The 11,760-nt window shown below is 34.6% G+C and overlaps 1 protein-coding gene across 6 annotated transcripts in view; it reads left to right on the top strand.

Annotated features, from left to right (window-relative positions):
• Positions 1-3,681: 3,681 nt before the first annotated feature.
• The window catches only part of LOC127879160 (coadhesin-like), a 16,564-nt gene continuing 8,485 nt past the window's right edge, over positions 3,682-11,760 (top strand). Inside the window, exons 1-4 of one of the 6 annotated variants that reach the window (XM_052425838.1) lie at positions 3,682-3,782; positions 4,234-4,263; positions 6,981-7,151; positions 7,467-7,637. In XM_052425838.1, the coding sequence (XP_052281798.1) occupies positions 3,749-3,782; positions 4,234-4,263; positions 6,981-7,151; positions 7,467-7,637 (406 nt within the window). In that variant the 5' untranslated portion in view covers positions 3,682-3,748. Of the gene's footprint in view, positions 3,783-4,233; positions 4,275-4,309; positions 5,913-6,953; positions 7,152-7,466; positions 7,638-11,760 lie in introns of those variants that run through there. The other 5 variants (XM_052425837.1, XM_052425836.1, XM_052425839.1 and 2 more) reach the window with 5 other exon arrangements.

Here is an 11,760-nt window from a genome sequence, read left to right on the forward strand (position 1 = left end):
AATCACTTGGTTGTGTATTGTCTGTCGAGTGTCGTCTTCATCCATTGACCAAAACAGACACATGTAAAAAGTGTTATTTTGTGACGTAGATACAGATATGTTTTTCCGATCTGCAGGACGAACAGTAGCGTTCTCATTTGTTGTCTGTTTGGCAATTAGTTATGACGAAGGAAGCTATTAAAAGTACATAGTACATCGCAATCAAAATTGCACAAAATAATTGTGCAACATTAACCAGATCACACAATAAAGACAAATTTCACGCGAATATATTATATCAAATGTGCACTAACTTAATGTATGATGTCATACATTTGGAATTATAACGTACCGATAAACGCAAACAGGCCCTTTTTAATAAATGGAGTTCACCAAAAAATTACTCAAGTAATTGCACATTCATTCTTAAGAGTGTCAAACACATTTTATGCTACGAATCATAGTTATAAAAAATCCACAAAACCTTGAATAATTATCAATTTTAGTATTTGAAACCATAGAATCATAATGAAACACTTACCTGAACAAAACTCATTTTAACAACTATGTACAAATTGTGACAAATTAGGATACGAACATAATTATTTGTTTGAATGCAAAGTATTTTACTAAATCGTAAAATTTGTTTAAAACCATATTAATTATTATTTCAGAAGATCTTTCATATAAAACCTAAACAGTTTGATTAATAATCCTAATGATTAAGTATTTTTAAACCTATGGACCTTTGGTAAAGTTGATATCTCTAGAATACGCCAATACCAACATTAATACTATGGTTTCATCTATTGCACGGTTGTACCTTTACATTTTTACAACAAATTGATGAATCAAAATGCTTGATTTTATGTTTCCCTTAAGTAATTTTAATGTGTGAACTGCTTGTTAAATGGTATATTTATTTAAATTGTAAAAATAATGAATAATGTGCATATTTATTTATAACCTCTACTGTAGAACATTATGCATTTGTATTTAGAATTTAATGCATGCAAGACCTTTCTATCAATTTCTCTATTAAATGCCCTTTAATCTAAACAAGTGTTTGAAATCTGTTTGCATGTTAAGTAATTCACGAAGTATTGTAATAACTCCAACTCATGTTACCTATCTTCATATGCTTAGAAAAAGTACACTGTTTTTTCAGTACTAATAAAACGTGTTGAGGATCCGGGAAGTCATTTTAGCAATCGTCTTGTTTCTTTTGTACTTTATATATTCTATCCCGTGCAGTTAACATTGTTCTGGGTATGTTGTTAAAACATGGCAACACATTTTCGAGAGATATTTCTGTTTTATACACTTAAAGTAATATAATAATAAAACATCGTGAAGTGAGCTACCTACCTACCTACCTACCTACCTACCTACCTACCTACCTACCTGCCTGCCTGCCTGCCTGCCTGCCTGCCTGCCTGCCTGCCTGCCTGCCTGCCTGCCTGCCTGCCTGCCTGCCTGCCTGCCTGCCTGCCTGCCTGCCTGCCTGCCTGCCTGCCTGCCTGCCTGCCTGCCTGCCTGCCTGCCTGCCTGCCTGCCTGCCTGCCTGCCTGCCTGCCTGCCTGCCTGCCTGCCTGCCTGCCTGCCTGCCTGCCTGCCTGCCTGCCTGCCTGCCTGCCTGCCTGCCTGCCTGCCTGCCTGCCTGCCTGTCTGCCTGCCTGCCTGCCTGCCTGCCTGCTTGCTCGCCCGCCCGCCCGCCATGATCACGGATATTTTTTCATTTGCGCCGATTAATAAAATTGATATATAAAACAGTTAATAATCTTATCGCATGAAACCGGACTCAATTTGTATCAACATCTTTCATATTAACGCCTAGAGGCTTGGGAATAAACTAACTTTAAGTGCATAATTTCCATGCACAAGTGTTTTGTGGATTCGATGCAGTTCATTAGCCGTAATTTTAAGTGCTCAACTACAATTAAGCGTAATATAGCATGGTACAACTTTCTCCAATGTGACCTAAGAACAAATAGGACGATAAACATTTTGCCTTTCCATTTTTTTTAAATGCAGTGTCGTATCTATTGGCGATGCATCCGACTTCATGATGATTGATTGGAAGGGATATTACACACGTAGGTGTTCTTGACCCTTCAGCACGCTTTTTAGTCGAAAAAAAAAGAATTATGCGATCGCCACATTTGCTGTTTGTAAGAGTGCAAAAGGATTGACATCATTGTTAAGACGTCTATATCGGAGTTGACCGTCACTTTATATATGTACTATATCTGTCTTCCCTGTATTTAAATATAAAGTAGTATCGAATGTAAAATGGCAGCGTACTATTACCTAGATAAATGGTGAGTATATATTGCAATATATGTGCTTATTATATCTATGATTGCATAACTTAGTTTTGATTTAAAATTAAGTTACATACACTCGGATAATCCCCGTCTACAAGTCATATTATGGTTATTTAATGTCCGAAATGAAACACACTTGCGTATAAATGGTATAAATGTGGAATGTTGTATACTTATTAAACCAGAACCGTTAGAGATTGGCTTTTTTCTACAATACTAGGTGTTAGAGTCTGCACTTATTCATAAACGAATCATTCATTGTTGGGTAATACTTAAATATATTTGCAGAGACCGAGAACATTGTATTGATTGACACATTAGCAAAGATTTTTCCGTGACACATAGCTATGCTTGTTATTGAAACTTTTTGAGCTAGTTGTATAGCTGGGCTGTCATAATTGAGTTTCACCCGAAAACAGCATATCTACAGAAACCAAGTGTCTTAGGATGACCCAAATTGTATGCTTTCCATTAAGACGAGCGGCATATGGTTTTTCTTAAACAACGGCTGAAGTTGTTTATGTATAGGTCACGCTGTCCCTAAACAGATATAATCAAGACATCAGTTAAAAAATTAGATTTGCATTGATTATGTCCTTGCTTTTACAAAACTATATTTAAAATATGGTTTTCTCCTTCAAATGACGGTTATATACAGCTGCAATTTTATATAAATGCTCTAGTATAGCACTCGAAAAGTCAAAATATAACACACTTAGTTACGTACACATTTACGACGAGTTTGCATACTTGTTGTATCTGCTTTGTCTTTCAGAATGTAAATACTATATGGTAGTATTTGTATTAACCCGTTTATGCCCAGTGGACTCTCCCATCCTTCTAACTCGGATAAATTTATTTCCAAAATAAGGGAAGTCTAGTATATTTATTTTTATATTTAGAATATTTCTTACAGAAATTCCTTTAAGCAAACAACGCAGACCCTGATGAGACGCCGCATCAAGCGGCGTCTCATATGGGTCTACGCTGTTTGCCAAGGCCTTTTTTTCTAGACGCTAGGCATAAATGGGTTAATACCCGTAAAACACGTGCGTTTTATGTGCGATTGGTAAAGAGTAGGTTTGGATTTTAATTCCTAAAATGATTTCTAAAACGTTCAGTTCCCGTTTGTGTCCAAACTAATGGGTATCAGCTACATTTAGAATGTTTATAACTACACCTATGATGTTGTGAATCCCTCTTTAAAGTGTCTTAAGAAAATGAATTAATATTTATAAAATTATATCTTTTACTTTTGTTAAACTGAACCATGAAAACAAGTGTCGATGCCTTTGAATAATAATCTCGTATTTTCCGCTACAATTGACACTCATAATTAAGTATAATTTTAGCACACACATAAGCTACAACCATGCTTACAAACGTCTGGTCCAATTACGCCCAACGATAACTTGGCATTATGTTAATAATATCAATGAGATATGGATGGGATCATAAGGCTCGTTCTACTGCTTGGTATTTTTTGTATTTGTTTTATTAGGCATGAACCTAAATCTTTTTTAGATTAATAGCGCGTTTCATTCAAACGTCGATAATTTTAAATACGTTCACATTACAAGATATGGCATTTATATAATCTTTATGGGAATAAGATTTCAGTTTTTGATTTAAACCAAAATTAAGATGATTCAATGTTCAATGTTTCGTTTATAAGATACATTTAACTTCAATAAATATGTATTTTATTAATGTATGTTAATGACTACAGTAATAACATTTTGAGATAGGATGCATGAATACTTTGATGACAGCAAAATGGTGTTTGATCGCACAATGAAATCATGCACACAATAACGTTTCAAAAAAAATATTTCTAAAGTATCATTTAACGCAATACTCTTTTAATAGACTGCATATCGGTTCCAATTAATTCATTTGCGTGAGCTTTCTTTCATTGTTTTTGCAGGATTACTTTTTCCTCGGATTCAGAGCAATGGTAATGTGTCGGTAAAATGTATTATCTATTCCTATTATTAAAACAAGTAAGATGCATAATGTTCGATGTTTAAACCAATTACAATGTTTATACCAATATATTTTTGTTTTCTCTACAATAACATTAACCAATACGTGAGGTGCTGTATAGAGCGATCTTTATGTAACAACTTGTTAAATCTTAATGTTTAAACTGTTAAACAATTTAATGTTGTCATTTTCTGCATTCGATGGGAACAATAGTCGAGATGTATAACTTTTTAAAAAATATATTTCACTCGCTGTGACTGTCGCACGTCATTTATTACGTTGTCTTTTTCATTCATACATAATGTTTTTTTCGCTTGGTCCTCGTTCAAACATCAAAATTTGGATGCGCTCAAACTTATTTTGGAAAGTGTAATGCATGCTTGGTTCTCTATAACATTATAGTGTTTTTTCGTTTAATTCACTTACAACAGCACTTGGTTTTTTGCAAGTAACTCGTTCGAACAGTCTACTTTGATTGTCTTTTGATCCTATTCTTACTACACTGTGTTTGTCGAATTGTTTGCAGTTGTTGCTTACTCTTCGTCATAACTTGTTTTCTGTTTGTCGCTCGTTTTTGTCTGACTTTGTTTGTTTGCATGATAGTCGTTTATAAATAGTTTATTGGCATTTTATTGTACTGTGTTAGTTACTTGGTCTTCCTAGTTACACCGTTCTGCACTTCGTGCATTGCCTTTATTCTTATATTCTTTTTGTAAAAATGGCCTTGGATATTTATGAATTTAACAAAAGTTGTCGATTAATATTCGTACACTGAGTTCATTCTATTTTTCGCGTGTTCCCCGTTGGCTTAAAATAGATAACTGCGTGGACGACATCATAGTGAATTGTACTATGATGGATGCATTGTTCCAAGTGTGCAACGGAAGTAAGGAACACGCTGCTCATGTCTGTCCACAAACGTTCAATCTCTGTCATTATGGTGAGAAAATCTTAATGATGGTGTACACACTACATTCTAGAAAAGCAATAACCATTATTTTCATTTTTACTTCATCAATAATAAACATTTTATAACTAATAATGTTATTATGGTATTCCACTATCTATTGTTTTATTGTTAGTATATATACACTCATATATGCATGCATGCGTGACATAAGTTAACTAAATTTGTGTATTAAGGTCACAAATGACCATGCACACCCTTTAAAAGAAATACACCATTTTTTGAAGTGCGATATGTAACTGACTCTTTCTTGTAGTAAACGGAAACTAAACTGAATGGTCCGATTGGTCTGCGTGTATGAGTACATGTGGCAACACTACGCAAATGAGAGAGAGGTCATGCACCAAGCCCAAATCATCATCATAGTAGTAGTAGCAGCAGCAGACGAGTAGTTATAGTAGTAGTACTAGTAGTGATTAAAGTATTAGCAGTATTAATTATATTAATAGTAGAGCTATAAAGAAGTAGTGGCGTTGTATCATCATCATCATCATTATCATCATCATCTGATTGGTCTGCGTGTATGAGTACATGTGGCAACACTACGCAAATGAGAGAGAGGTCATGCACCAAGCCCAAATCATCGAAGTTTGGTAAAGAATGCGAAGGGCCCGCTGAGAAATATAACCTTTGCAAGTTGGAACAGTGTCCAGGTTAATCACATTTTAAACATGTTGGGTTACATTTTCTGTTTGTTTTCGTTTTGTTTGCAATTTTTCTTCTTTGTTTCCTCTTAGTAGTAGTAGTAGTCGTAGTAGTAGTAGAAGTAATAGTAGTAATAGTAGTAGTAGTAGTAGTAGTAGTAGTAGTAGTAGTAGTAGTAGAAGTAGTAGTAGTAGTAGTAGTAGTAGTAGTAGTAGTAGAAGTTGTAGTATTAGTAGTATTAGTAGTAGTAGTAGTAGTAGTAGTAGTAGTAGTAGTAGTAGTAGTAGTAGTAGTAGAAGTGGTAGTAGTAGTAGTAGTAGTAGTGGTAGTAGTAGTAGTAGTAGTAGTAGTAGTAGTAGTAGTAGTAGTAGTAGTAGTAGTAGTAGTAGTAGTAGCAGTAGTAGTAGTATTGGCAGTAGTAGTAGTAGTAGTAGTAGCAGCAGCAGCAGCAGCAGCAGCAGCAGCAGCAGTAGTAGTAGGAGTAGTAGTAGTAGTAGTAGTCGTAAGAGTAGTATTGGTAATGGTAGTAGTAGTTGTTGTGTAAGTGACGAAGTAATAGAAGAAGAAGTAGTTACATAAGTTCTAGTACTACGACGAGTAGTTATAGTAGTAGTACTAGTAGTCATTAAAGTATTAGCAGTATTAACTATATTAATAGTAGAGCTATAAAGTAGTAGTGGCGTTGTATCATCATCATCATCATCATCATCATCATCATCATCATCATCATCATTTTCGTCGTCATTGTCGTCGTCGTCGTCATCATCCTCACCTTCTTCTCTTCCTCCTCCTTATAATTATCATCACCATCATCATCATCATTATCATCATCATCATCATCACCACCAATATCATCATTATCATCATCAATCATCATCATCATCATCCCCATCATCTTCCACCTCCTCCTCCTCCTCATCATCATCATCATCGGTAGATTTATTCAATTATTATAATTATTATTACAGGTGTTAAAGCTCTTGATTATGTCCATAAAAAAGCTAATGATTTGGCTTGTTTTTTTGTCTTTGTAATATTGCTTTTATCAGTATACTTTGACATCACGACATTCACAGTGGATGGGAAATGGTCAGATTGGGAAAAATGGTCAGCATGCACAACCACTTGCGACAGCTCTACCCAGACGCGAAGCAGGACTTGTACAAACCCTCAACCATCCAATAAAGGCACGGATTGCGAAGGATCATCCGAAGAATCCAAGTCGTGTATGCTGGAATCTTGTCCCGGTAAAGCTTTTGTAATATTTATTCTTAAGCAAAAGCTGTTCACATACTTTCTTTAATAGCTTTCAGAATCGCCATTTAAAAATAACAATTTTATTCGTAGTATTGCTGTATTTTCATTCACGGTAGTCATCGCCATGGTTATATCTAATGGGTAAGTAGGCCTATTTTTGTTTTCGCAACATATTTCACCTTAGTTTAAGACTCAGGATATACACTTGCTGTGGAATAAAATTCGTCATTTAGAGAACGGTCTGGGACGTAAATGACATTCAAAATATGGAAACAATTATATATAACAAGCTATCATTATTTCAGTTCCTGTTGGATGGAGAACGTGGGGTGAATGGGGATCGTGTTCGACCACGTGCGGTGTAGGAATACAAAACCGAAATAGGAGCTGCGTTGTACCTCGTTCCAACAGAATCGGTGATTACTGTGCTGGCGATTCAACAGATCATCAACTGTGCATGCCGCGTTTATGTGCAGGTGAACTTTTGCAGAGATTTAAACAAGAAAAGAAAAATTTAAACAATAGTATATAAACAATGTTATGACTTAATGTTTCGATTTACTTGTACACAATATATATTGATTTCGCAAGATAATTCGATAATTTAATATTGCCATACCACTAAGGCATATTTAAGTAAGTAACTCTTTCCTTGTCTGGCGAATACACAAATGCTTATCCGATACTGTTGTGAATACTTTCTACGGAATACGATTTATTACGACGTCAAATACTGATACATATTGCTAGTATAGGCTATCGTTCCAAAACAAAAGAAATACAACTTAATGCAACAAATAACACCAAACTCAAAACTTTAAATATTTAACATGTGTGATATTGAAGATGACTGTTTTGTTATGTTTTGTTTCGACACGTGTAAGTTGTATTTTAAGTTCCTTTACAACAATAACAATATTCGACAATGTTTAAATTAATACGTGTTCAATTGTTTAAAAACATAAACATTTTAAGTTTAATCAATTGCATAGTTTACTCTTAAACTAATCTAAAAATATTCTTGTATTTTATAATTTACCATAACAGATATCATGCACAATGCTAATACACAATGGTACATATCAATGCACTTTCGTGCTTCAAATACATCATTAAACCCAACTAACAATAACTGAGAATATATAAAATATATGACGTGAAATTATATTGTGTTAAGCAGTACGTCAGATAATACAAGTTTGGTGCAAGTGTTGCAAACCAAAAGCTGAAAAATATAGGCATATCATCAGAAGGATTTAATGTTCAGTGAATTGGATTTAAACGTGAAAAGAATAAGCGAACTCGCCTATTGATTTTCTGCATTCTAATTATAAGTGTTGCGTGAAGTTTACAGGCAATATTTAATCCTAGTAATTGGAGTCTATTGTAGTTAATCTCTTTTGAAAATAAAACTTAACTGATGTATCTATTATAGCATGTTTTGAAACAAAGTATTTTTATGGGCCCATCATTCACAATTTCATCACGATTAACAGACTTTTATATAAATTGAATTATTTACACAATAAATAGCATGTCTTGCCTCTATAACTATTTTTTCTTAGGAAAATGTCATTAAATCATAGTCAAATTACAACATAATTTTCTGATATTGGTGTTGTCATTGGGTTTTACGCTGATAGAAGTTCGATAATCAATTGTACGGAATACCGTTAATACCATCGTGGTTACACATTAAAATCGAGAGGGCGAGAATGCGAGAACGCGATAGTACGATGGCGACAATACGATGACGACAGTGCGACAATACGATGGCGACAATGCGATAGTACGATGGCGAGAATGCAAGAATGAGATAGTGCGATGACGACAATGCGACAGTGCGATGACGACAGTGCGACAATACGATGGCGGCAGTGCGATATTTCGTTGGCGACAATGCGACAATGCGATAGTGCGATAATACGATGACGACAGTGCGACAATACAATGGCGTCAGTGCGATAGTACGATGGCGACAATGCGAGAACGCGATAGTACGATGGCGACAATGCGACAATACGATGACGACAGTGTGACAATACTATAGCGACAATGCGAAAATACGATGACGACAATGCGAAGATACGATGGCGACAGTAAGATATGACTATCGCATTGTCGCTATCGTACTATTGCATTGTCGCACTGTCGCATTGTCGTCATTGTACTATCGCCTTCTCGCATTCTCGCCATCGTACTATCGCATTGTCGCCATCGTATTGTCGCACTGTCGCCATCGGTTTGTCGCATTGTCGTTTTCGTACTATTGCGTTCTCGCATTCTCGCCATCGTACTTTCGCATTGTCGCCATCGTATTGTCGCACTGTCGCCATCGTATTGTCGCAATCGCACTATCGCGTTCTCGCATTCTCAACCTCTGGATTTTAAGTGTGGCATATAAAGCAGCCGAGTAAAAGATAATGAATTAAGAGCAGGCTAAATACTAAATTAGATAGAAGTGATAAGTAGCAGAGCAGTACAGGTATACACTGTAAACGTTTATGGCGTTGAAAGATAACTTAATGTAGCTCAATATGGCACTTTGTAACTCGTATTGGCATAAACACGTCGCAATAATACACGCTGGTTTTAAGATATTGTTAGAAGATGGTAACACACATTAAACAAGACGCAGTTCATTCTTTCATTTAAGAAACATTTACAAATAATCCACCTTATTGAGTTGCCTTTCCCGGCGAAAATCTTTTGCACTCTCTGTAAAAACGATAAGTTATAAAAATTAGAAGAAGCCGTTCGCATTTCGTAGACCGAGATTATACTGGTCAAATGTTGTTATGTACACTTACACAAGTATTTAACATCACCTGTCTACAGTTGAGAACATAGATACATCAGCAGTTTTTAACGAACGTTTACTAAGCACGTTATGTATAAAACTCACATATGCAATAACTCTATTTAATAAAAAATAGTACATATAATTATAAATCAGATAATACAGGCAATGTATTTAATTAAATTATTTTACTCTTAAATGTAAGCAGATAGTATGCAATTGAGCATAGAAACAATACTTGTAAATACGTCTAGTCCACCGCCTCATCGGCTATCTTTCTTAACAATAGAAAGGAATACATATGTTAAGTCAAAACCTATGTAAATAGAACACAGTTTTAGTGTAATGAGCCATTTTCATGATGATTGGGTAACATGAGATTTCTAGATAATTTTATCATTTTACTTACTTACTTACACAAATAAGTAGCAATATCTAAAGAACAAATGGTCTCTGCAAATCGTTATGCTTATTAGGCAATACATGTGACTTCACGACTGAGAAAATGGGTTCATACATAAATATAAGCAAACATGTATCATACACCATGACATACACTTTTCTCAATGGAACGAAACCAAGTTTAATGTCTGCCAAGAAGCCATACACACAAATGAACACGTACGTTTGAACTGACAGATGTAACTTCAAGAGTGTTCACAAGGTTTTACTCTTAAAACACAATGAAACTTAACATCAACATCAAAGAAGAAAGCTTATTACTTAATGTTGTATTTTATTAATTGCAAGATACCAATTTCTAAACAGTGAGACACAAACATGTTATAGAAAATACACACAAATACAAAAAACTCACTAAAGACTAAAATTGAGGTCAACGTACTCGAAAAGTCAATGCAAATTATAAAAGGTGGAAACTGATTTTAAAGACACCCAGTTTCAATAATATATGTTTGTGTATATCACTATCTGAGCTTTATTACAAATGCTAGTACATATAATTGTGTAACAACTTATGAGCTCTAGATCTCATACTCGAAAAAGACTTATTCACAAAACACTTACATGTATATACCAATTCTTTGCATTACAATTCAAATTAAACAGAAATAGAAGAGAATATGTTTCTTTTAAAGGGGCCTTTTCACAGATTTTGGCATTTTTTTAAATTATTCATTAAATGCTTTATATTGATAAATGTAAACATTGGATCGTAAAAGCTCCAGTAAAAAATCAAGAAAAAAAATAAAAAAAGGAAAAGAACATTGCCCGGAGCAGGTTTCGAACCAGTGACCCCTGGAGTCCTGCCAGAGACCTGAAGTAAAAACGCTCAGGCCTACTGAGCTATTCCGCCGAGTACACATTCTTGCCGTATTTTATACCTTATATAAGCAATCTTCGTAGTTTCACAAAATTTAACGACAAAAACAGAACTCTCCAAATTATTCAATCGTTTCGCGTTGCAACGCTTTATAATTTTTAGGTTTTAAAATCGTCAAAAGATGCATATAATGGCTATATTAGAGCATGGTTAATGATCAGTATTACTGTTTCCTCACAAATATCATAACTAAAACGAAAAATTACGAATCTGAAACAACTTTTTTCAATTTTGTCAATTTACCAAAGCGTGAAAAGATCCCTTTAAATACCATTTAACTTCTCTTCTCATAGAACAGCTGCAAACCATAAGAACAATTATGATTTTTAGACACGATGAAATGAAACCGCTTTTTTAATTGTATTGTCAAAAATACAAAGAGTTGTTGGAATAGCATTGATGCACGATAAAATGTATTATTTAAACTTAAAACTTATAATTGGTTGAGTAAAACTGA

Source organism: Dreissena polymorpha, chromosome 4, assembly GCF_020536995.1.
Source record: "Dreissena polymorpha isolate Duluth1 chromosome 4, UMN_Dpol_1.0, whole genome shotgun sequence".
Lineage (NCBI taxonomy): Eukaryota > Metazoa > Mollusca > Bivalvia > Myida > Dreissenidae > Dreissena > Dreissena polymorpha.